Here is a 25,799-nt window from a genome sequence, read left to right on the forward strand (position 1 = left end):
AGTCATCCAAGAAACGTTTCGTCACAGAAACGCGCGTATTTCACCACTGTGAATGTGAGATTTCTCTCTCGTTAGGACAATACCGCTAAAATTTGGACTTAGAGTCCGGAGATCGTGAAAGCGAATCAGGTAGTGGAAGCAATGCAAGGAGGAGCATCAGGCATCGGATATGGTCTGAAATACCAGGTTCATAAACCCTCGAAACCCTAACATTTCTTCTCCATTTTCATTTCTCAATTCTTAGGGAGTTGTCAAGATCTGTCGAAACAATTCTCATTTCGTTTTGGTGCCCCAGGCTAGGTGCATATCCGATGTGAAAGCTGATACAGATCATACGAGCTTTCTCACCGGCACTCTCAGTCTCAAAGAAGAAAATGAGGTTCTTGTTCTTTAAAATCAATTCTCGTTCTAATTTTGATTGTAATTGTTGGATCTGATTGTAATGGAGTCCGGTGTACAGGTGCATTTGATCCGGATGTCGTCTGGAGGAACTGAACTAGTATGCGAGGGCTTGTTTTCGCACCCGAACGAGATCTGGGATCTTGCTTCTTGTCCCTTCGATCAGCGTATCTTCTCCACTGTCTACTCTACTGGTAATTAATAGGGTTTTAAGATTTTGATTTGTCTTTAGTTAATATTATTCTCATATTTGTGTTATGCTTCTGATCAACTGATCAATACATATCTACCAAAAGTAATTAAATAAGATCGCTCATTTGATATGCTTTTCATTGTTGTATAAAAGGTGAATCGTATGGGGCTGCAATATGGCAGATACCTGAGTTGTATGGCGAGTTGAATTCTCCTCAGTTGGAAAAAATTACCCAAATTGGCGACAATGTTGGTAAGACTAAGTGGTGAGTTTGCTTATCCCTGTTTTTTCTTAATATTATTTTAGATTTGACAATTATCCCAGGAAATGGATAAGGTCTTAAAGACATAATAATCTATATCATTCATTTATGTAGTTCCAGACGGATTCAAGTTGTTGTCTTGTTGAAATGAACGAACATTTATCGTGGTTGATCATTTTAGAGCTTAGACCCTTATGTGCTATTTGTGGCTATGAACAGCATTCTTTGGTGGCCATCTGCAAGGCATGATAAGCTGATTAGCATTGATGAGGAAAATCTTTTCTTGTGGAGCTTAGATATGCCAAGAAAAGCCATCCAGGTACAGTCTTATGGAACTTAAAAGCTACTCAAAAACAGTTTTCCATTTCTATCTCAACGCACTGTTTCAAAATATGTGGAATTGACACAGCAAATACATAATTAACTAGATAATATACTCCTCGTCCATGCTGCTTCAAAATTTGTTCTGATGTATAATTTATATAAAGGAGACGTATTATTTATTTATTTACTTTTAGACTACCAGTTGACGTGTAAAAATTTAAAATAGTTGACGCGAATAACTTTTAGAACTGAATTTATTTTTAGCTCAAAGTTATAATTCACTCTACATGTTCGCATAATTTTGTATTTAGTAGGTACAATCACAAGAATCAGCTGGTATGATGCACTACTTATCTGGAGGAGCATGGGATCCACATGATGTGAACGCAGTTGCGGCGACTAGTGAATCTTCACTTCAGTTTTGGGATCTACGAACAATGAAGTATGTTTTATTTCCAAACTAGTTTCTGTTCCGTTTTTCTTTGGGGAGTAATTGAAAAAACTGAAGCGGGGATGAGTTTGAGTCTGTATTCCTCGACCCTTAATAAGCATAATAATGGTAACCTATGAGTTTGTTTTATTTTTTTGATTCCCCCATAAAAGGTAGCTGAGGCTTCATACTACAATTATTAATTATAAAATCACCTGCCTATTTGGAATTATATTAAAATTTCCTCACATTAGAGCCTATTAAGATGGGTTGGATATGGTGCTCTCTCATTTACTGCCAAACAAGATTTTCTCAAATTTCAACTACGTAGTACATTGAACACTTGTCAATGAACATGGATGAAAACTTTTGGGTACAATTAGCTGTTTTGTAATCACCTTTTTATAATATTGGTCATTTAATGCAGGAAAACAAATTCAATTGAGCGCTCTCATGTGCGCAATGTCGATTACAACCCCAAGAAGCAGCACATACTTGTAAGACTACATTTTTCTATTCATCTTATGGGTGTGAGTGAAAAAAATTAGCTAGCACCATTTTCCATATGAAAAGAAATTCAGACTATTGAGTAAACTCAACATCAATTATATATTCTTTTGGTAACGATTTTTTTTAAGAAAATTCTTATTGGATTACTTGAGCCAGGGAAATAGTGTACTAATTTTTTTTATTGAAATTTATGTGCTTCCAAATGCTTTAAAACAACTAGGGAAAACTTTGCTAAGTCAAGTTGGTAACCAAATGTGGCTGTCAAACAATCCTCACATCTATATAAATGGAGAATGATGGTCTTTGAAAAATATTGATGGGGTGTAATCTCTACGTTGCAAATGGATGTGATGAAGAAGTTGTAAATAATTCGTCATGTTTTGAAATTTTTACATTGGCCTATGGATTGAAATAAAAATTATTAATATTTAAGAAATCCATTTGAGAAATTATTTCAAACCTAGGTGATCTTTTTATGTATTTTGTTTCCTTTTATTATTGTATGATTATCACGACTCATTTCTTTTCTTCATGTTATCATAGTTACAAGTTTGTGATATTAATGCAGGTCACGGCAGAAGACGAATCTGGAATGTGCATATGGGATCTCAGGAAGCCAAAGACTCCCATTCAGGAGCTTCCTGGGCACACACACTGGTATATACATTTTTCTATCATTGGGTCCATGATTCATCTATTCTACCTAGTTGTGACCTGATGAGAATTTTTATAGTGATTTTTGATTGCCTTTTCCAAAGAAGATAATCTGATTTTTTATTTTTTGTCAATCTTTGCCAGGACGTGGGCTGTCAAGTGTAATCCTGAGTTTGAAGGGCTTATTCTGGTTGTTCCTCTTTCCTTTTCTAACTCGTGTAAACGTGCTTGCATATTCTATTAATGATAACGAATGTTGTTTTCCACACCCCTCAAGGGAAAATTCATTAGGATACTTTATTTGAGTGGTGATAGGGTGTAGTGATAGTATAAAGTAAAATTGTTGTTATTATTATTGTACATGTTGTGCCGTATCTGTATAAAGTAAAATTGTTATTATTAGTTTAACTCATACAAGGTGTTACAGAGTTCTGGGACAGACTCAACGGTCAATTTGTGGCTGGCTTCTTCATCCAGTGAGGATGAGTTTACATCTGAAAGGTATCTTTTCTTACCCAGAGAACGCTTCCAAGTCTGATCCATGTTTGACTTTATCTTATATCCTGGTATATTTTTGTTTATTTTCTTCACATGTTTGGCAGACAAGTTGATTCACCAACTAGAGCAAATCAGCTAGAGCCGTTACTACATCCCTACAGTGATTATGAAGACAGTGTTTATGGTAATCGCTGCTAACTCTAATTTTTCGAAAACATGATTAAAATGCTCAGAACTAATGTTGTTTTCAACGTAACTTACAGGCCTTGCTTGGAGTTCCCGCGAGCCTTGGATCTTTGCGTCATTATCGTACGATGGAAGGGTAAGAATTTTTTAATTAATTTCTTTCATTTGTTGGATGAATAACCAATTAAATTAGTTCTAGTTTTCCATTATGGAAGTGACTCAGCCAGGATCATGTCAATATCATATGATTACAGCCCTCCTTTATTTTCATTTCCTCAAAGAATTTTATGCTGCTCTATTACTCCTTGCTCTTAGTGGTTATTGATACCAATTTTATAGTTTTATGATTTGTTTTCCTATGGAAAAACAGGTAGTCGTGGAGTCGGTAAAGCCCTTTCTATCCAGAAAATGAGAGTTCAATACAAATTGCACCAACGCAGTTGGTGGGATTTACAGCCACCTCTTTTACATCTTTGCGCATTTTTCTGTCGTCTTTGGAGGGCGACAAGAATACTCTTGAAGAATCGGATTCTAGTTCCAGATTTTGTTTAATCGCCAAGTGATTTTGTGCCTTTTACAGGCTACATTTTCCATTCCCTTTTCCTTGTATAGTGTGGTCGAACTCTGAGTGAGGGGGTAGTGTATGAGTCGAACTGTACAATAAATGACAGGAAGATATTTGAGGACAATTTAGAAGTACTTCAAACCATTTCTTACTTTTCTTGTTAGGCTGCTCCTTATTTTGTTGGTCTATGGGGTTTTCATGCTTAAAGGTTGCATTTCAAACCATCCATGTGCCCCGATGGCCCCATCTTTAATAAGATTCCAACTAGAATCGTACAGCTCCATACATTTCTCTTAAATTGGATTTAAAATAGAGCTACTCTTTAATATTAGTTGGCTTATCGTTAGCTTTGAGAAAATGGATAATCTTCAAGAGTAAGAGTAAAAAGTGTGATTAATCATCTCTTTGAAACTTTTAAATAGTGTTAGCATCGTCCTAAGTGAGTCTCACATATTGTAATTTAAAAAATAAAAAAAAACAACTTTTAGAGACAATTTTCAAGAAATTGGCAATGCGTCGCTGCTTGTATGGTCTCGGGTGACGTACTGCCTACCATTTGGTGACGCACATTGCCATGTGTGCTTAATGCTGAAGATGCTAGGTAATACGTCTCTAAAAGCAAGCGATGTATCGCCACTAAACTTGATTTTTAACCCCTAAAATTATTTCCAACTCGATACGTTTAAATACCTAGTTGTATTAATTTAAACTTAACTAGGTCATATTTTGATGTTTATCACAAAATTTAAAATTCATACCTACTTGTATTAACTCTACTTATACATAGTAATAAATAACTTTAGTTACAATAAAACTAAAACATGATATTCAATAAAATTTTACAAGATTGATAAAAAATTTGTAGTTATATATATCGGCCTATTTAGTTTGAAACATGTTAAATAAAATTTAACACAATAAATTGGTACACATCGACCTAAAAGTCCAAATAAAAGACAAAAGTAAATAAATACATAATCTTAACTTTGGGACGAAAATGCTATTTTTTGGAAATAGGATTAGTATTCCAACAATAAAAAATATTATTAGCCATGAGAACAATTGTATGTAGAACAAGGTCGTGGTTGTTAAGGTTCTACGATTGATCAAATTGTAGGATGTCAATATATGAAAACGAAGTCTTGCTCTTACGAAAAGAATCATGGTGAGAAGATGTCCAAGTGGCAAAATTGCCTTTGTTTTAGATTCTGAGTATTAAAAGATTGTGTAATATAATATAATATAATAAAATATAATTACCATCACAAACTTTTTGAATTTGCTAGTACCCAAGTATTCCACATGAAGTGACCTTAAGCTTATCCAAACACATAAGGGCATGAGTCGGATGAAATTATTATATATGGTTTCCTAGTCCACAGCAGAGACAATTGTCTTACATTTGTTCTCGTGCCGACACGTGGCACCATCTTTCACCATAAATGTACTGCCACGTGCTACTTTACACGTAAGCTACAACACTTCCAGCCTGATCCACAACCTCCACCAATATAAGCCACAGTCAAATAGTAACCCCATGACATGTCAAACTCCACCACCACTTGACACGTGGTAGAACTTGGTAGGGTACAAAAAGAGCCTCGTTATAGGTATCTATAATGTCTAACACTACCTCACATTAATTATGGGAAAAAAAATCAGCTGTCGCAAAATACTTATTTTTTCACTGTCACACTAATAAAATGCATATATCTGTCTATTTTTTTTATTACACGTTAGTTAGTGTAAAATATCCGTTAGCTTCAGTTTATGGTTATTGTCTTAAAAATATAAATTGTCATTATATTGGAATAAAAATATTTTATATTATTTTAAGAAAAAGTTGAGTCATACTTATTTTAAAAAAATTATTCACTTTTTTTTTTATATATTTATATAAATAGTGTCCTATTGTATTGTATGAGTACAAAAATCATTCATTTTATTTATATATGTTGCAACGTATAATACTTTTTTATTTTTTTTTAGAAAATATAATGTTTTTTTTCAATTTTATAATTCTATATATATATATGTATCCTTTGATGGTTTTTTATATGATAATTTGCTTTCTTTTTTTTGTCAGGATTATAATTTGCTTTCTTAGTAAAACGTTTTAAAAACAATTTTATGTTGTATAGTTTATTATTTTAGATTTTTTTCTTTCATTTTTTATACCAATAATAAAAAGAAAGAATGAGTTTAAATTTTCTTAAATTTTAATAAAAAAATTACTTAAAAAAATATAATTAAAAAACTCCGTTAATTTAGTCTTGGAATACTTTTTTTCTGAAGATAAATATCTTTGTATACTTGTCATAACTATTTAAGCATATTAAATTATATTACTTTACTTTCTTTATTTGTACAATAAAAAATATTCATATGTTTATATATCTTTTTCAATTTTTATATAAAATATTTAATTTTTTTTAGATAATCTGTTTATTATTGTAATGTTTTTAACAAAATAATTCCCTTTTTAAGGAAAATTATTATTTTATATTTGATTAAGAAAAATTTATGTGTATGTAAACATACTACTCCCCTATAAAAAAATAAACATATTATTTTACTAAAATTATATTACTATATCTTTTGTTTGTTTCTTTATTTGCAAAGAGTAAAAAATAATATTAACTTTGTTTCATAATTTTATAAAAGTTTTTATTTAATTTTATATTTCTTCCAATAATTTGTATGCTCTATTGTAGTATTTTAGTTTTAAAGTATTTTTTTTATTAAAACTAAAGAAAATTTAAACTCGTGCTTTCATTTAATTATTGATAGAAAAAATGGAAGAAAAAAAATCTTGGATAACAAATTATATAGCATAAAATTAACATCTTTAAAAAAAAATGCAGATCATTCAAAAGATATATATAATTATAAAAATTGTAAAAGCATTATAAGTTGCAACATATATAAACAAAATGATAGGACATTATGTAAATACGTAAATAAAAAGTAAATAAGAGTTTTCATAAAATGATTTTTTAAAAATAAATATGACTCAACTTTTTCTCAAAATAATATAAAATATTTTTATTCCAGTATAATGACAATTTATATTTCCAAGACACTAACTATAGAGTGAAACTAACGGACATTTTACACTAATGTGCAATACAAAAAATAGACAGATGTATGCATTATATTAGTGCGACAGTGAAGAGACAGGTATTTTGCGACAACAGATTTTTTTTTTTCTAATTATAGGGTGTTTGTTTTGAGTAATTAAGTCAATTTGAAAAGTGTAGAAAAATTTATGATGAATGTGATATTAAATTATTGTGATAAAAGTATTTATTTACCTTTAAAATACATGTATTTGGTTTGAGGTAAAGTAAATGTGAGAGTGAGAGTATAAATTCCTTTCTGGTTCAAATTTTAAGAGGGTAAAGTTAATAATTTGTGTAAGTCCCACATGTATTTTAAGGGTAAAGTGAACCATTTTGTACACAATAATTTACTATTGCATTCATTTTAAGTCAATTTACAATTTTCAAAGCAAGTCAACTATTCAAAACAAATACATTCATAATGTAATTTACCATCAAGTTTACATAGTATGGTGAATCAATTTTTTTTATAACAATATTCATTCAAGTTACAACAAATGTTTTATAAAATTTCAGGAAAATCTAAATAATTTAGAATGTCAAAATATAGTTCTAAATTTTTAGTATCGCCACACGCATAATGATGTTGTTTTAAACTTAATTTTTGGTAACTTAAATTATTAGGTGTGTAACAAAATTAAGATCTCTCTGTATAAAAATGTTAGATTGACAATGATATTGGACAAAAATGTGCAATAATCCTCATTTAGTAATACTCATACAAAAAAAAAAAAAAGTGTGAAGAACGAAAATATTTTTTTTATGTCTTTTAATTAAAAAAAAAAGAAAGTTTGAGTTTGCGGGGGTTATTTGGCAATGGTTTTGGATAAGGTGTCGGAGAGAGCTTTTGCTTTCCAACAGGGATAAAAGTGGCCTTTGGGAATCCGTCGTTTGGGTAGTCATGTAGGACTAGGCCACGCTGTCCATTTCCCAAAACTACTGATTTTCAAGATCTGTCTGATTTCATTTTCTCTTTTTAAACTAAAATCTATCTTTATCTATTATTATCTACTTTAATTAATCTAATATAAAATAAAAAAGTGAGGTCACACGTGTCACAAATGTGTCAATTTTTTTTTCTTTAAATAGATTTAATACGATGAATTTGGTCTGTCTATAACTGGATTGGATTAATTAAATTAGTATTATTATTTTGACAGAAAGATTAATTAATAATTTATAATATTTTTAAAACATAAAAAGATATAGTTATGCTCACATATAAAATATTAAAACATATTTAAGTATAAAAGATAATAGTGGTAATGATGTTAGGCATGATGGAATTAATTCTTATTATTTGTCCACTAATTATATTTATATGTGCACACAAAAATTATATTAAAATATTACACATTTTTGTGGCAAGTATTCTTCTAGATAATGATGTCATATTTCTCACTTCTTTTTTTTTTTAAGAATATTTCTCACTTTTGACATATAAAGTGTTATTTATTATCACCAACTAGTAAAAAAAATGAAGATACATATAAAATTAGAATAAAGGTTAGGATATGAATTATTGTATTTGGGTTCCTACGAACCAATCATTTCAAATTATTATGTGAATAGAAGGATTTGACATGTCCCCTAAAATATGTCAAAATATTATAAATAAATATTTATTTATTTTTTAAATTTTTTTTATAATTTCTGATCATTATTCTCCTGGATTCAAGTTTTTCACTATTCCTCTTTTTTAAAGGAATATTTTTTTTACTATTCATAGAGCCTCAATCTTCCCCACTGCGTTGTACCTTGTTTCTAGTGAAAATTTGTATTATTATTATTTTTTTAATTTATTTTTTCTGTTCATCCCAATGCCGTTTACTTTAATAATTTAATTTTGTGAAAAATTTGACTCCACTTTGCACGTTATCTTGTGAAGAATAATGCAGACATTTTTTTAAAATTTATTATTTAGAATGGAATGAATACCTTTTGGCTACATTAGACAAAAACAAGGATAATATCCTACTGTTATGCTTTCCTAGATAATAATATTTTAGTGTCGGTGCATATTAATAATGCTGCTCATAATTTATAATATTATAAATAATAAATGGACAATATATGATTGATTGATGAGTTTTGTTGATACAGAAATTAAATTAGAACGATATTATCATATGAGTTCTTTGGGTTGAGTCGCGAATTTAAGACGCTTCGCGATTTTACTGGGTATATACAAGATAGTTTATTAACCACAGCATCCCCAGCATAAAACAATCAAATTCTCTGTATTGATATCTCTTTACAACGAAGAAGACAATTCACATACTTTTATTGCTCAAAAAATTCGAGAGGAAGGAAGAAATTTTTTGTTTGATAAAAGCATGTTTCTTCTGTTACGGGAAGAAGAAAATGTTTCTGAACGTGGGGGAGGTGGTTTCTGCTGAAAATTAAGGAGAAATAATATATTATTCAGTTTACTAATTTGACTGCTCTAAACACGTTTTTAAATATAATTTAATGAATAAAATAAAATTTATATTTAATTAAATAATTGTCTAAAAATAAAGTGTGACATGAATCGATTGGACGACGGCGGGTAGCGCATGAGTCCTCACTAATTTGCACAAAACTGAATACTCATTGGGGCACAAAACTAGACAATATATGTAGAGTTAGAAAAAAAAGGAGGGAGTATTAGTTAATTGATTGAGGAGTTTGTTGATACAGTATTTAAATTAGAACGATATTATCGTATGAATTTTTTGGGTTGAGTCGCGAATTTAAGACGTTTCACGGTTTTGCCTGATATGTATAAGACAGTTTATCAATCACGGCGTCTTCAGGAGAAAATAGTCAAGTTCTCTGTATTGTTATCCCTTTGCAAAGAAGAAGACCGTTCACATACACACTTTTATTGCTCAAGAATTTCGAGATGAAGGAAAATATAAATATTTTTTTTTTATAAAAGCATGTTTCTTCTGTTACGGGAAGAAGAAAATGTTTCTGAACGTGAGGGAGAGGTGGTCTCTGCTGAAAATTAAGAAGAAATAATATATTATTCAGTCTACTAATTTGACTGCTCTGAACATGTTTTAAATATAATTTAATGAATAAAATAAAATTTATATTTAATTAAATAATTTTCAAAAATAAAGTGTGACACGAATCGGTTGGACAGTGGTAGGGAGCGCGTGAGCCCTTACTCATTTGCACAAAACTGGATACACCTTGAGGCACACCCTAATAGGTAGCACATGCATTGTATATACACTCCTCCAAGAGTGTTCTAAATCCATGTGAGACTCTTTCTCCTATCACACACCAAAATACACTTTTTCTATCTTTTTAATAACTCACTTTTACTTCATGCAAAAGTTCCAACAAGTTTTAATTCTCGTAAAATGGAATGATTTTTTATTTTTTTAATCATTTCTTGGGTTGTTACGATGGTAAATTATACTCACGAGGAAAATATCAACAAAACAAAATACTCATCATAAAAACAATACGTAAAGTTTAAACAATTATGATACACCATGATGCAATTTCTTATATTGGAACTAATGATTGTTACTCAATACTCCTTACCAATTTTCCTCAATGAGTAATAATAGGCACATCCTTAATTTACATATAAAAATTATACCATATGATATATTATTGTTTGTAATCACAAAATTTAAATTGTGAGAAAGACCACTTAAAATTATCAAATGGTTAATATTTATCACACATTATAGTGTATAAATTTTATGTGTGAATGGGGAGTATGCTTTAGCATTACTCTTTGATATAATATAAATATATATTTTGAGATTTTGATGTAATATAAATATATATATATTATAGTATGCTACTAGTAGATTCTCATTAAATAAGAAAGCAACGACAAAGAATAGAACACACGGCATACAAAAAAATTATAATTGAAGGAAAATTACTATAAAATATTTTAACACACTCAACATTATATAAAGAAACATTTTATATAGTGTTGCATTTTGGAAATAATTGTGTAATTATTAGACCATGTATTTTAAAATAAAAAATGTGTTTGGATGTTAAGTGGTAATTATTTATGAACTATTTATCAATACAGTATGTAGTTACAAAAAAAATTGTAATAAATATTATTTAAAAATTGATAGTAATTAGTAATTACACATTGTAATTACACTCAATTTTCATGAGACTATTAGAATTAAAGAGTGTAATTAGGACCCCATGTCAAAATTAGTAATTACTCAAAATTACACTTAATTCTAATTAGAGGATCACATTCCAAACACACCTTAAAACTATTAAATCCAATTCATACAATGCTATCTTATAATTTTGGGTGCCTAAGCAATACTTTAATCCAAAACAACATAGACAAAGACAGATTTATACAACATACTATATATATATATTTTCAAAAATTTTGCGAGCATGGTAAAAAAATGATATCATTCACAGTCACGATCACTTATAGAATAATGTATAACCATTAAATAAGAAAACGACGAGGACCAAAATTAAGACACTTGACACACAAGAAATACATAATAGATATAATATTTGCTATAAAACTTTTTAAATACTCAATTTTAGATGAGTTGATATTTTTTCAAGTAATAATAACTTCAATGGTAAATAATATAATGTCGTACCACTTAAAAAAATCTAAGGGCTTGATTGGTAAACAATTGAGATACAATTTTATAAATTTGAAAACTCAAAATAAATAGGTCCCACCAAAATAGTTGATTGGTTCATTATTTTGAAAAAGTGTTTTCAAATCTAAACTCCAAAACTAAGGCAAAAGTTGAAAACACAAATATATCGTTTTCTCAAATTTTCAATTATCAAATCCAAAATCTACAGCACAATATTATTTTTCTTTCTACCGTCTATTCTGTTCATTTCAGTTTGATGGTGTCTTCTATTTTTCGTATTCTTCTCTCGTCTTTGTATTATTTTTTTAGTCATCTATATAAATTTAGTAAAATAATTAATTATAAAATCATATAACAGAATATAATTTGATTCTAATTTACAATATATTTGCTAAAAAAATTCATTGATCAAATAAAAATTACAACAAATAAATAAAAAAAAAATTTCACTTCAATTACTATTATACCAAAAATAAAAAAATATATATTTACATATTCAATTTTTAGATTTTCTACCAAAAAATTATTCAATTTTATAAAACTAAAAAATAATTAACGGACAATACATTCAATCACATTTTTATAAACATATTTTCAGACACTAAATCTAGATTATTTTTTCAGAATCATACTTTTTCAAAATACAATTTTTAAATCATTAACCAATCATGCCCTAAAAAAATATAACTTTAATTTATAAAAAAAATCAAAGTTAATGACAATGTAATATTGTTATGAATTTAATTAATGCACTATTATTAAATTTTAATTTATCAATATAATTAAATTTTACTTTCAGCTGAACCAATCACGTATTCAGTTTCTGTTATATTTTCAAATTTAATACCAATCACAGATTTAGTTTTTTAAAACTCAAAAACAGTTTATTGACATTGAACCAATCACATTTTCAGAAACATGTTTTTAGTCACTAAATTCAGATTTTCATTTCAGAATCCCACTTTTCAAAAATACAGTTTTCTAATCGCGAACCAATCAAACCCTAAATTTCTCAAAAGAAGAAAAATATATTTTCTAACTAAACAAGTTGTCTTTACATTTGTACAAAAACTTGTTATAATCCCAATGTAATTATAAAATGTAACTCTCTTTGTAAAAGTAGACACAACTACTAAATAATACGTGTTCACAACATCTTCCGAAAGATCTGACTAAAAAATCAGATCCAACGTTACCATCTACTCCACACATTCTATTAAATTTAATATTTTATTTACTATTAAATTTAACAATTGTGATCATAAACATAACATTAGCATAAAGAGTCTTGGAGGAATGAATGTAGTAAGATTGAAGAAGATAAATAAGTTATCTCGAAAATAGTCTTCTTATAACGATGACTAAAGAATATCCATTGTCAAAATTAAGATAAAGTCTGCTGGAGGTCGTAGAGGGTCAAAAAAAAATCACGAACAATAATTTAATAAAATAAAGGTAAAATAAAAATGTAAAATGCATGATCTGGAAGATTATTTTTCTGCTTATTTTCTTTTTCTATAATTTTGACCAACTCTAATATAAAAAAAAAATTCATAAAATGCAGATTGATTGCGTTGATACGACAATGAAATGGGAAGGGCAATCTCTTCCCAGCCACTGCTACTAGGAGATACTCCATCTAACCATCAAAACAAGAAAGCAACGGCCAAGATTAGAACACGTGGCAATCCAGAAAGGCCTAACAGAAGAGGTGGGGCCTTAGGTGCTCACGTGTATAATTCAAATCCCGGGATTTACAGCCACGGCCGATGGATCTCATCTCGCTCGCTAGCTCTCACCACACCACCGCCTTTCTCTCTCTTCCCTCTTCCTCTCACTCTCACGGAGAGTCCTCCTCACTTCAATCCCTGAAATGCCCCACTCAAACAAAGATTCCCCCCATTTTCACTCCTCCATTCCTATTGGTCAATATATTTATTTATCAAATTATTAAAATAAAAATAAAAAATAATTAAATCGAAAGTTTCTCTATAAATTCCCAAAACGCAGCCAGACGGTTTCTCTTTCCCGTTGGCCTCCCATTTCTCCTGTTCTTCTCTCTCTCTCTCTGTCTCGTGCTCTGCTAGGGTTTTTCTCTTTGTATGGCATTTTCCTCCTGACCTACACAGATAAAGTGTTAATGGCGGCGAGTTCTAGAGGTTTCGCGACTCAGTTCGATTTCAAGCTCAGGAGATTCGCCTTTCTTCACCATTCACCGCATCGTAGTAGTAACAATGGTTTGGAGTTGAGGAAGCGGAGGAGAGTTAGTTTTGAAGTCGACCGAGCCGGAGTCACTAGTCGAGTCGGATGTTGCTGTTCCGACTCGGTGGTTCCGATTCGGAGAGCGACCAGGCCAGGGAAGAGCGTTGAGAAGAACGAAGAATGGCGGTTTGATCTCAAGAAAACCCCTCGCAGAGTTCGAATCCAGGCCACCTCTCCTGCATTGCCTTTCGCTTCTCCTCAGTACGTCGCGATCTTTCTTTCTTTTTTTCGTTTTGATGATTATGATTGTGATTCTTGTTTACATTTCGAATTTAGTTGATCGGAAAGTGGCTTTGTTAGGTATTTTCTTACAAAGAACGCGATGTACTTGGGATTGTTTGAAGGAAATCTGTGATAAGGGACCTATTTAGTGTTTGGATCATACAGTGTTAAATGTTAATGCTACTTCTGTCTAAGAATTTACTATAAATAGAATCGCAGTTTTGTATCAATTTCGTTTTAGAACCACAGGAAGAACATTGAAGATTTGGAAAAAAGAAATCATAAGCGATGATGTAAACCTTGTGTTACGAACGAGAGTATTTAGATGGTCCTTCTTTTATGTTATGCCTTATCCGAGTTTGAAAAATCAAGATGCAATTTATGACGAATCTTTATTAAATTTTCCATGTTTTCATCTATCATGATTACTGCAGATATCGTTTTGATTCTAAACAAGAAAAATACTATCCTCGATGTAGCCCGAGAAATTCTGGTCCACAGTCCCGTGATAGTCCACCAAAAAGAGGTAATTTGTAATATATTTCAAAATAATTAGAAATAGACTTTTATCACAATGTATGCTATTCGACTTAAACTATGAAACTCATGAGTAATTCTTTCCTGTTTAGCATGCATAAATGTGTTGACTGGCATTTAAAAACTTATCTGATGGTCATATGATGTTTGCTGATGCCTTCCCTGCAGACACTGGTATTGCTAATGAGAAGGATTGGGGCATTAGCTTGTTAAATGAAAATGTCAATGAGACTGGTACAAATGAAGATGGCAGTACTTGGTATCGAGAAAGTGGAGAAGACTTGGGAGATAATGGTTTCAGATGTAGATGGACAAAGATGGGCGGTCGTTCTAACGATGGTTCTTCAGAATGGAAGGAAACGGTATGAGTTGATTTGTCTTATTATTGTTATTATTATATTGCTGTGGTTCTTGAAGTGAACCAACATCCATTAACCCAATTTTCAAGTTCAAAATAAGATGTCAAGCGGATGAATAAAATTAAAGGCTTTCTGCACGGGCTTCATTTTTGTTGGTCCAGTTGTTGACTAACATCTTAAAGTATAGAAATGCAGCTGATAGTTACTTTCTTTGTCAGCAAAATAAAACCAGCTTAAAAAATACTACTATCAATGGCAATCAGCTCCTAGGGCGCCTAGAAGAAAAGTATAATGTTGCCTAATCTGATTTTGGATTTTCAGTTGCACATAGTTTTCAATTTAAACTTTTGTATAAAGTTTTATGCACAGGTAAAAATATCACTAAATGAGGCTTATATAAGGGGGTTATATTTCTATCTTTACTCCTTTTTTGAAGTTTAACAGTTGATTTGTCACATGAAATTGGAGAAGGAAGTTCCCTGTATTGTCACTCAAGACTGTTTTTAATTGACATTCCCCTCTATGTATCTTATTAAGACTTTGCCTGCTGCTTGTAATCCAAGCTTCATACGTTTGGTTGTTATTCTGAGGCTACAGTTGAGTTTCTTAACTTTTATGCTTGGTGTTGTTATATGAGAGATTAGATCACTTTCCTCTATTGGTTTTTATTTGTGATAAATAGAGCTGCTTCGAAATTTTGTTGATTTACCAGTTTTATTTTAAAATCGTGCAAATAAGGTTCTGCTGTACTGATGTGTGTACTTTTAGGAATATGACATCATACAACTAGTCAATTGTCATTATATTTCTATGCTCACTACATTAACTTAATTGAATCTGTTATGTATCACCAAGTGGTTGCACTAAATGTGGATTTGGTAGACAACTACTGCTGATAATGTACTTGTAGTAATAAGGCATCATACCTAGTCAATTGCCATCGCATTTCTAATGCTCATTACATTAACATTGATTATATGACCCTATTAAGTATCACCAGGTGGATGCATTTAATGTGGATTTATTGATCTCATTGACAGTGGTGGGAGAAAAGTGATTGGACTGGATTCAAAGAGCTAGGTATTTACCTTCTCATTCTATATGTTCTGGTTAATATTCCAATTTAGTTGGTAGTATTGACCCTTCAAACACAAACTTGTAAGGGTTATTTTTGTCATTTGATTTATTTTGCCCCTTTTCTCCCTTCTATTTTGTACAAGCATATGTGTATCAATAATTCTGTCACAGTAGTTTATATGATAAGGGTTATCTTTGTCATTTGTTATTTTGCCTTTTTCTCCCTTCCCTTTTGTGCAAGCATTTGTGTATCAATACTTCTATCACATTAATTTATATGATAAAATCTTATTGTTCTGTTATCTCAATTATACATTTCATTTCCATATTTTATATTTGAAAAATACTTTAATGCCCAGATGTAGGAATCTGTTATTTATGTGTACCACCACGCTTGTGCTAAGTCAGTTTTACTTGTCTTTTTCATAGGTGTGGAGAAATCAGGTAGAAATGCTGAAGGCGATTCATGGTGGGAAACGTGGCAAGAAGTACTTCATCAAGATGAATGGAGGTTGTTTTCGGTTACCGTACTGTATTTAATAACCTTTTACTTATTAACATTTTGAGATATTAATTTAGTTTTTGCTTCTTTTTTTTCCAGTATCTATTTAGATTACTTTACCGTTCTATGATAGGCATGCTCGCCAAGTTTGGTTTTGCTTTTCTTCTTTTTTGGTTTTTCCTTTTCCCCCCGTGTAACTATTTAGTTTTTGATCTTGTAAGTACTGCATTATAATTTTGCAGTAATCTAGCAAGGATTGAGAGGAGTGCACAGAAGCAGGCAAAATCAGGTTCGGAAAATGCTGGATGGTATGAGAAATGGTAAGCATGTGTTCTAGAGAATGACATATATACACAGTGCAGTTGAGCAATGATGACACATTTAAGTATAGTATAATAATGGAATTGCAAATTTGGATACAGGTGGGAGAAGTATGATGCTAAAGGCTGGACTGAGAAAGGAGCACATAAGTATGGTAGACTTAATGAACAGTCATGGTGGGAGAAGTGGGGAGAGCATTATGATGGAAGGGGATCTGTTCTCAAATGGTCCTCTTTTGTTATTTATTTTTTACTATTTTAATTTAATTATCACATACCATTGCTTAATCCTACACACTGAAATTATTCACTAGGAAGTTAGTATATTGTTACCTAGAATTGTTAGAAATGGAGGTTCTTTTTTAAAATGGCTGTTTATTCATCCTTTAGAAGCAATATGGACAGATCATAAATTTGAAAGAAGTCTAGTGCTAATTAGGCATAAAATCGAACTTTTTCTTTTTCTCTTGGTTCAATTAAAACTCCCAGTTGAATTTCGGTAGAATCAGTATTAATGTTTCTGATTTTTGTTTTCTCAACAACCTTTTCAGGACGGATAAATGGGCTGAGACTGAACTTGGGACTAAATGGGGTGACAAGTGGGAAGAAAAGTTCTTTGCTGGCATAGGTTCTCGACAAGGAGAGACATGGCATGTATCTCCCAGTGGTGAACGTATGTCAATTCTTGTACTTTTTGAGTGATAATGTTTAATTAGACTATTTTTATTTGATTGTAAATCCGGATTCATAATACATGTTGCATGTTCTTTGAAACCTTCTCTATGTACAATTTTTTTTTCTATGGTCATTTTTAGAGTGATTACATTACATTACATTACTCACCATTAGTATCAAACAAAACACACACCCAATAATATGCACCCTGTACTTTATTTATTGAGTATTTACATAGGGCAGTTTCTATTATTGATACTTCTGCATTCTTCTTGCCTCCATTTATATTTTAACCATATATCCTAGGATTTGTTGTAACTGAAGACTTGTTTTTAAATTCTAATGTCTAGGTTGGTCAAGGACCTGGGGAGAAGAGCACTTCGGAAATGGGTATGGAAACCAAACTATTGATACTATGAACTTATTATTGTAAAATGTCACTGCTCTTATGTGGTGATCTTTTCTCCTTTTCCTTTTTTTTTTATCAGGAAAGTGCACAAGTATGGGAAGAGCACAACAGGTGAAAGCTGGGATATTGTTGTAGACGAAGAAACTTATTACGAGTACGTATTTGCCTTTTCTTAGTAAAGTGAAGTTAGTTATTACTCGTCAGTGTTAATGATTGTGATTTTGTGACAACTTTTGCTTTTTAATGAAAGGGCTGAACCTCATTATGGATGGGCTGACGTTGTGGGTGACTCGAGCCAATTGCTATCAATCGAACCTCGGGAAAGGCCACCTGGTGTCTACCCAAATATTGAGTTTGGGTCGTCAACACCTCCTGAGGAATTTCCCCCGCAATTATGAAATCTATTTTGATTTAAATTGTTCAGAAATCTCTCTTGCATCCCTGTCTCATCGTTGAAATTAGTGCAATTGCAATATTTTGATCTCAATTTTTTCATTCTTTTAATTGGTCATTGCGTAGGATATGATGGTATTTTTCTGAACATTATCCCTTGACTAGGTCCGCTGCGTTATTTGTTTTCATTTTTATTTCTGGATTTACACAATGCCGTACTTTTTGTTTGAAGGTATTTTGAAATGGTTTTTTAAGTTTTACGGCAATGGTTGTGAGCGGAGTGGATTTATTTCTTTATAATTTAGTGTTTTATTTGGTCGACTATGTGGGAACTTAGAGAGCGTAATGCCTCTCGCCTAGTTTTTATGTCGTGGGTAGGAAGTTAAAAAATTATAGGGCTGCGTATTAAGGCAAGGTCCACCAGTCTGATTCAGACTGTTATATAATTGTGGCTATAAAATTGGGCCAACTGATTCAGTCTGATCATTTTACATAAGCATAAAATTAGACAAGGGATAAATTGAAAATTAATCAGTTTTTAATTAAAATTATCTCCTAAATATTTTTAGTTTAGTTCTACTTATTTTTATCACAGACAATTTCAAAAATACTCTTGACTACATGATTTTTTTCTAAAAATAGTATTGACAGATTATAGGGGTATAATAGGTATATTGATTGAAATAGTGAGTATTATACTAAAACTTAAAATTTATAGATAAAAAAGAAATGACTTGCCTAAAAGTGATTCCTGATCTAATATCTACGTTAAAGAAAGGACTTAGCTAAAAGTGACTCCTGATCTGATATCTACTTTAGACATAGATGTAAAAGTTTTGAACCTAAAATTGGGCTGACAAAACGAATCTTTAGAAATAGGTCGGGTCAAGTTACGCAGGGCTAAATATTTAGTTTTCTGACAAAATTTGGTTTAAGTAAATAATAATGGAGCAAAACATTGTGCCGGACAAAAAAATATGTGGGTATTATAAAGTTAATTGGGAATCAAGTATGGATCAATATTTGAGCTGGATAAAGAACAATGAGGAATTTACATGAAATATGGGAAAATTAACTAAAATTTGATATATATGGCTTTTTATTTTGTGTGCATTTTTTATGGTTTTTTTTGTTGTTTTCCTTTTTTATGGGTTTTGTTTTCCCATATTTATCAAAATATTGCTTTTATATCCCATATTTTTTTGTATACGTTTTTTTTTTCTATAGGGGTATTTTTATGAGTAAATTTTTGTCTTTTTATTTTTATTATTATTTTTATTATTTTGGTAAACATTTTTGTAAGAAAATTTAAATTCAGTAGTGGTTTATTATGCATTTATGTGTATTTTTGTGAGGGCTTTTTAGTCATTTTATGTGTTTTTTTTATTATTTTATTTTATTTTATTTTTGAATTTTTTTTTGTAAGGAAATCAATTCCCAGTATGCATGCAGGTACTTGAGTACCCAGCCTCTATCACGTTTTTATCTTCTTCACGTTTTCTGAATTTTATTAGTATATTTTATTAAGTATCACGTTTTCTTCAGTGGTGATTTGTGTTCTTAGTTTTCGTTCTTGTGTTAGGGTTTATTTGAGTTCTTTGTTGTCGATTTTCTGCCCTCTATGCGTGTGTTTCGTTTCGGTGAGTACCTGGTTTCAGGTATGTCTTTTTCCGTTTGCTTCAGTATCACGTTTTTTATATATCGTTTGGTTCAAATTTTTTCTTTCTTTCAGCATTTGGTTTTTTGTGTTGATTTCTTCTTTTTTTTCTTTTTCTTAGGATTTTTATAAGTTTCTCGTTGTGGATTTGTGCCTCTTTGTGGTGTTTTCGTATCGGTGAGTACCCGGTTTCAGGGTTTATTTTATTTTATTTTTTTTTAATGTAAATTGATTGTTAATTTTGCTTTGTATTATATATTTTTCTGTCGTGGGTGGTTGTTTTTTAATCTGTGTTAATGACGGTTTTTATATTTGGTGCACGATTTTATCGTTAGTTTTTTAGTGGGGTTTTTGTCAGTTTTTGATCAGTTTATTATTTGGGAAGTTTATGGGTAGTTATTTGTAATTTGTGCTCTATATATGTGTATATCTGTTTTTCTTTTTTCATTTGTGTTGTTTTTTTTTTTTTTATGCAGTGCATTGATATTTCTCTTGCTCGAATTTGTGTGATGGATCACTGTGGTGAATGCGGTGGTGTTTCTGGTTCGGAGAAGAAAATTTTTGGTATAGTAGAGGATGAATCGAAGAATGTAGGGGATGATATTTGCGAGATTCTTCCTCGAAGGAGTAACATTACACATTTGAAGTCTGTTGCAAGGAAGAAGAGTAAATCCCCTTCCTCTGTTGCAAGGAAGACAAGTAAATCGCCTTCCACTGTTAAACAGGCGAAGGATTCGTGTGCATCTGGTAGTAAGGATGCTGGAGATGATTCTCATGAGACTAAACATGTTGTGGTATGTGTTTATTTTTTTAATTATTATAATATAAAATTGTTCATCTGTTTATGTTTCTGTTGTTGTGTTTCACATTGGGTGGATTCTGTTTGTTTTATTTTTTTATGGTTGTGTATTTGGTTTCTTGTAGTTTTGTAGTTAATTTGTATAATGTTCAATTCTGTTTTGTGTTTGTTTTATAGTTATTGTTGTGTTTTCTTTTGTTGTTAAACTGTTTTTTTTTTGTACCTGGTTACATGTGTTCCTGGTTACATGTGGATTCTATTTTTTTAATTTTTTTTATGGTTGTGTATCTGGGTTCTTGTAGATTTGTAGTTAATTTGCATAATCTTAAATTCTGTTTTGTGTTTGTTTTATTGTTATTGCTGTGTTTTTTTTTGTTGTTAAGTTGTTTTATTATTTTTTGGTACCTGGTTTCATGTGTACCTGGTTACATATGTACCTGGTTACTTTACAGATAACAGTGAACGATGTTGCTTAATGAGTTTTGAACTTGTTTACCTTAGTGAATGAATTGTTTTTTTTTTATATGTATATTTAAACCATACAAAGTTAAATACATATAAGTCGTTTTATAAATGTAAAGTACTTATAAATTTTTCATGTTTATATTTTTTGAAACTGGTTGCATGTTTAATTGTTTTGTTTTTTTCTGCAGGCTCATTTAAAAATATACCCCTCCAAGAGGTTTGGTAGTAAGGTTCAACATTTTAATGACAAGAGTGTCATTACTGACTTGAAATCTAAGTTGACTAAAAGTCAGAAATCATTGTTTAAGAAGACCCCATTTGGGCACTTTTTAGAAGTATGTGATATTCATTTTCAAACTCAACTTGCCCAGCTTGTGTTATTGAGAGAGGTATCTCATGAGAGGGAGGAAGAGGAAATGTGGTTTAAGCTTGGTCGTAGAGTGTGTAGGTTTTCTATTGAAGAGTTTGCTCTAGTTACGGGTCTTAGATGTGATGGTGATTTTGATTTAAGTCGTTTTCAAAAAAAGAAGGTTTTGTTTAAGAAAAAAATATTTGGCCGTTTTGTTGGTAAGGTGTCGAAGTCTGAATTACGCAATGCTTTTATTAGTAAGGATCTAGTTGATGATGAGGATGTTGTCAAATTGGGTATAGTTCATATCCTAGTTAACTATTTGTACGGCTATACTAGTGATAAGTTGGTTGATGATTTCTTTTTTGAGATGGTTGATCGAGATTTTTCTGAATTAGCAAATATTAGTTTTGGCAAGTTTGTATGGGATAGGAGTTTTCAATATTTGAAAACTGCTTTGAAGGGTGGGAATAAAATATTTGATGGACTGTTCGTTGATGGGAAGGTTGGCCTTCACCCTTACAAACTTCTTGGGTTTCCCATTGCTTTTCTTGTATGAATTTATGAAAGTATAGCTGAGTTGAGTCCTGAGTTTTGTCAACGGGTTGGGAAAAAATTTCCCCGTTTGTTGAATTGGAAGAGTACAGATAATGCGTTCTATGCAAACTTGGTGGGAAAGGTTTTCAACAATCAGAAGGTATAATCTTTTTGTTTTGTAACTGGTTTCTTGCTAAATTTGTTTGATTCATTTTTGCATTTTTGTTTGTGTACCTGGTTTCAGTTGATGGTAACCAGTTTTCTTGATTTTGTATTTATATATTTTTAATTATTCAGTTGACTATCCTGAATGTCTATCCGTCTTCTGAGGAGAGAAAGAAACTGGCAGTAAAGAAGTTTAAGTTTGAGCCTCTATACTTGCCGAAGGTGTGTGCTGAAGATGGAGACAGTAGTCCGGGTACCCAGGTACTGGTTAGTTTTGTTGTTTGTTTTAGTTAAAAAATATATATTATTTTGTTTTGAAATTTATAGGTTTCTTTTTAGGTTTTTTTGTCTTTTTTTTTTTTTTTTGCTGTTTTGTAAAATATTTTATTTTGTTTTGTAGGTTGATAGTGAAAAGTTGAGATTGATTTGTGAATCAATCTCATCAATAAAAGCATGCCAAGAAACTATTATTAGTGACATTGCAGTTATGAGATCTGAGTTCATGGGGAAACTCAGTGATTTATCTGCAATGATTGCTAAATTTGTTGCAAAAAATTCTGAAAAAGTTGCAAATTCAAGTGATGAAAGTGCTGGTTTTAATGAAGGGGAAAAGCCAGATGATTTTGATAATGTTTCCAGTCCTATTTCTGATGATTCTAAGGTAACTTGTTTGTTTTTATGCTTTATTGTTTTTTTTAACCATTTTTAGTTGTAACCAGATTGTTTTTTTTTTTTTTTTGGCTAGGATTGTGGAAATGATTCAGCTGAAGAGTCTGATGGTAGTAAGGTAACTAGTTTATTTTTCTTTCTGTAGTTGTTTAGTGTAACCAGTTACTGTTGTAACCAGTTTCATTATTTCTTTTAGGGTGTTGAGAAGGATTTAAATGAAAATTTTGATGCTGTTTATTCTGGGTTGGAGTTGTCAAATGTTGTGGGTGGAGATAAGGTTTTGTAATTTATTTTTGTTTTGTTTCTTGTATTATTTTATTTAAAATTGAATTTGTTGTAATTGATTTTATTTTTATTCATTATAGGATTTTACAAACAAGCCTGAGTTCAGTTCAGTTGGTTTAAGTTTTGAAGAAGTATATGTTGATCCAGAGATTTTGAGTGTTATTGATAGAACTGTTCAGTATGCAGAAGGAGAAAAGAAATTTACCGGGAGTAAGGATGATTAGAAGGTTGTGATGGTTGGTGATGATGATGAGGTTCCTGTTGCTATTGAAAAGAGGGAGCCTAAACCTAGTACTCATGTCAAGTCTCCTTTTGTTACTGAGTTTGGTTCTTCTGATGTTAAAGAAACTGTGAAGAGGAAGGGAGTGGAAGTGGTGATTGTTAGAGGATTGGTTCCATTTGAAAATGAAATAGGGCAGAATGTTTCAAAGAATGATTGCCTGGATTATATTTCTTGGATTGAGGATAAAATGAATTTTAAGAATAAGTATGTTTTTTTATATTTTCTTTAATATTATTATTCTTGATATTTAATTGTTTGTTAATATATATATATATTTTTTTTGTTTTGAAGGAAGAAGAAATTTTCTGATGTCAATAACATTATCAATCCCCCAATGGATTATTCATTTGTTAAAATTTCTGAGAAAATGTGGTTTTACAAGCTTCAAACTTGTGGGGAGGAGCTTATGGACACTGTAAGTAACCAGATTCTTGTTATAATGTTTATTTAGTAGTATTTGTTTGTTTAGATGTTTTTTTTTTTTTTGTTGATCATGTTTAAGTCAAGTAACCAGGTTCCTGTTAATAAGTGTGTAAAATATTTTTAAATTTTGGGTAGTAACCAGGTTCTTTGAAGCATTGTGTGTAACTTGTTTTTTTTTTATTATATATTGGCTAGTAACCAGGTTCTTGGTATAATGATTCTTAATTAGTCTTTGTTTTGTTTAGATGTTTTGTTTTTGTTGTTGATCATGGTTAAGACAAGTAACCAGGTTCCTTTTAGTACTGTCTGTAAATTGTTTTTTTTATTTATGGGTAGTAACCAGGTTCCTAACTTTTGTATGTTTATTTATTTTTTGTAGCATATAAATGTATATTTTTATTACCTGAGGAAGAAGATTAAGCTGGTTGATGGTTTGAACAAGAGGGTTACAACTACAGACTCTTGGTTTGATGCAACTATCAAGGGTTTGTATGATAACTTTGTGGCAGCCAAATGTGATTCAAGCATCATTCGTTTTGATAATCTAATTTCAGATTACATTATTGGTGAATATTTGTTTTGTAACACTCCTTGGGTGGATGTGGATCATGTTCTTTTTCCTGTGCATGTGAAGGTTCAGTTGCATTGGGTTTTTATTCACCTTTCCATTAAGAGTAGGATGTTAACTGTCTACAATTCTTTGACGGGGAAGAAGAATGAGAGTATTGCTTTGCCATATGTGAAGGCTTACTCTGTTGTTTTACCATATTTTCTAGATTTTCTTGATTTTTATTGTTCTAGGAAAGATTTGGACTTGAATGTTGGTCCATATTCTGTTGGGAAGAAAGATCCAATTGATTTTAACTTTGCCAAAGACTTGCCATTTCAAGAGGATAAGTAAGTAACTGGTTTTTTGTATATTGTTGTTTATTTTTCTATTTTGTTTGTTTTTAAGTAATTTCATATTCTGTTTTTTGTGTTTTTTGTTTTTTTTTTTTTGCAGTGATTGTGGAGTATTTGTTATCAAGTATGCTGATTTGTTTATTCATGGGAAGATTGATGACATCCCGAAGAACATGGCTGCCAAAATTGCTACCTATCGTGATTATCTTGCCATTAACTTGTATAGTCATGCAAAAAAGAAGCAGATTGGTGGGTACAAGACAGAAGATGATGCTCCATCAAAGAAATCAAAGAGGAGGAGGAATTATAAGTAGAGATGTTGGAGTTTTTTTTTTTTTAGCTGTATTAACGACCATGTCTTTTTTTTCTTTCGTTGTTTAACAGTGAAGTTGTGGTTTGTAACTGGGTACTGTTTTAGTACTGGACTTATGTATGGTTTTTCTTTTTTTTTTTTTGGTCAATGTAAAGAATTGGTTTCAACTTTTGGCTTAATATAAAGTTTTTTTTAATGTATATTATTTTAATGTGTATGTTTTTTTATTCAATAGTGTTGGAGTTTTTTTTTTTTTTAAAGTGTGAAGATATTGTGATGTACATGTTTTTTTTTTTCATATAGGTTTCAATTATTATTGTATGAAGATGGTGTAACCGGTTACTTCTGTGTTAGATTGTAAAAGCTATATGTTTCAGGTAACTGGTTACTGTTTCTTTAGTTTTTATTTCTATTTTTAAATTTTTTTTTTATTTTTTTA

At 30.8% G+C, this 25,799-nt stretch overlaps 4 protein-coding genes across 7 annotated transcripts; all 4 read left to right on the forward strand.

The window, feature by feature from the left end:
- Positions 1–4,145, forward strand: LOC133803625 (WD repeat-containing protein DWA2-like). The gene is made up of 13 exons (XM_062241725.1): positions 1–186; positions 296–379; positions 461–593; positions 746–857; positions 1,074–1,173; positions 1,493–1,620; positions 2,036–2,105; positions 2,687–2,775; positions 2,917–2,962; positions 3,200–3,273; positions 3,375–3,454; positions 3,534–3,592; positions 3,827–4,145. Exons 1-13 carry the CDS (start codon positions 142–144, stop codon positions 3,866–3,868), a joined length of 1,062 nt encoding a protein of 353 aa, XP_062097709.1. The 5' UTR covers positions 1–141; the 3' UTR covers positions 3,869–4,145.
- A 9,416-nt stretch (positions 4,146–13,561) lies between these two features.
- LOC133807003 (protein EARLY STARVATION 1, chloroplastic-like) lies at positions 13,562–18,836 on the forward strand. Its single transcript, XM_062245108.1, has 11 exons — positions 13,562–14,219; positions 14,675–14,766; positions 14,946–15,139; positions 16,177–16,216; positions 16,643–16,724; positions 16,958–17,035; positions 17,138–17,263; positions 17,587–17,708; positions 18,061–18,100; positions 18,199–18,273; positions 18,370–18,836. The coding sequence occupies exons 1-11, from the start codon at positions 13,897–13,899 to the stop codon at positions 18,515–18,517; spliced, it is 1,320 nt and encodes a 439-aa protein (XP_062101092.1). The 5' UTR covers positions 13,562–13,896; the 3' UTR covers positions 18,518–18,836.
- A 151-nt stretch (positions 18,837–18,987) lies between these two features.
- Positions 18,988–24,090, forward strand: LOC133807004 (uncharacterized). Of its 4 annotated transcripts, XR_009879108.1 has the most exons (8): positions 18,988–20,963; positions 21,622–22,479; positions 22,617–22,745; positions 22,885–23,145; positions 23,230–23,271; positions 23,350–23,430; positions 23,519–23,925; positions 24,013–24,090. XR_009879108.1 is itself a non-coding variant. In XM_062245109.1 (7 exons), exons 4-7 carry the CDS (start codon positions 22,972–22,974, stop codon positions 23,660–23,662), a joined length of 441 nt encoding a protein of 146 aa, XP_062101093.1. In that variant the 5' UTR covers positions 18,988–20,963; positions 21,622–22,479; positions 22,617–22,745; positions 22,885–22,971; the 3' UTR covers positions 23,663–24,090. The 4 variants fall into 4 exon arrangements, 1 of the variants encoding a protein (XP_062101093.1); XM_062245109.1 differs by having other exon boundaries at positions 23,519–24,090; XR_009879107.1 differs by lacking the exons at positions 23,230–23,271; positions 23,350–23,430; positions 23,519–23,925; positions 24,013–24,090 and having other exon boundaries at positions 18,988–20,346; positions 20,646–20,963; positions 22,885–22,904.
- Positions 23,672–25,793, forward strand: LOC133806744 (uncharacterized). Its single transcript, XM_062244833.1, has 4 exons — positions 23,672–23,925; positions 24,013–24,136; positions 24,524–25,041; positions 25,148–25,793. Exons 1-4 carry the CDS (start codon positions 23,672–23,674, stop codon positions 25,359–25,361), a joined length of 1,110 nt encoding a protein of 369 aa, XP_062100817.1. The 3' UTR covers positions 25,362–25,793.
- Positions 25,794–25,799: the final 6 nt, after the last annotated feature.

Source organism: Humulus lupulus, chromosome X (genome assembly GCF_963169125.1).
Source record: "Humulus lupulus chromosome X, drHumLupu1.1, whole genome shotgun sequence".
Classification (NCBI taxonomy): Eukaryota; Viridiplantae; Streptophyta; class Magnoliopsida; order Rosales; family Cannabaceae; genus Humulus; species Humulus lupulus.

Bases quoted from the DNA above. Each gene is read 5' to 3' on its own strand.
- LOC133803625 (XM_062241725.1), top strand. From the start codon at position 142: ATGCAAGGAGGAGCATCAGGCATCGGATATGGTCTGAAATACCAG. The intron at 1,621-2,035 runs GTATGTTTTATT...CATTTAATGCAG, and splicing joins TGGGATCTACGAACAATGAA to GAAAACAAATTCAATTGAGC. The intron at 3,274-3,374 runs GTATCTTTTCTT...CATGTTTGGCAG, and splicing joins GATGAGTTTACATCTGAAAG to ACAAGTTGATTCACCAACTA.
- LOC133807003 (XM_062245108.1), top strand. From the start codon at position 13,897: ATGGCGGCGAGTTCTAGAGGTTTCGCGACTCAGTTCGATTTCAAGCTC. The intron at 16,217-16,642 runs GTATTTACCTTC...TCTTTTTCATAG, and splicing joins GACTGGATTCAAAGAGCTAG to GTGTGGAGAAATCAGGTAGA. The intron at 17,036-17,137 runs GTAAGCATGTGT...ATTTGGATACAG, and splicing joins GCTGGATGGTATGAGAAATG to GTGGGAGAAGTATGATGCTA.
- LOC133807004 (XM_062245109.1), top strand. From the start codon at position 22,972: ATGAGATCTGAGTTCATGGGGAAACTCAGTGATTTATCTGCAATGATT. The intron at 23,146-23,229 runs GTAACTTGTTTG...TTTTTTGGCTAG, and splicing joins CTATTTCTGATGATTCTAAG to GATTGTGGAAATGATTCAGC. The intron at 23,431-23,518 runs GTTTTGTAATTT...TATTCATTATAG, and splicing joins ATGTTGTGGGTGGAGATAAG to GATTTTACAAACAAGCCTGA.
- LOC133806744 (XM_062244833.1), top strand. From the start codon at position 23,672: ATGGTTGGTGATGATGATGAGGTTCCTGTTGCTATTGAAAAGAGGGAG. The intron at 23,926-24,012 runs GTATGTTTTTTT...TTTGTTTTGAAG, and splicing joins AAAATGAATTTTAAGAATAA to GAAGAAGAAATTTTCTGATG. The intron at 25,042-25,147 runs GTAAGTAACTGG...TTTTTTTTGCAG, and splicing joins TTGCCATTTCAAGAGGATAA to TGATTGTGGAGTATTTGTTA.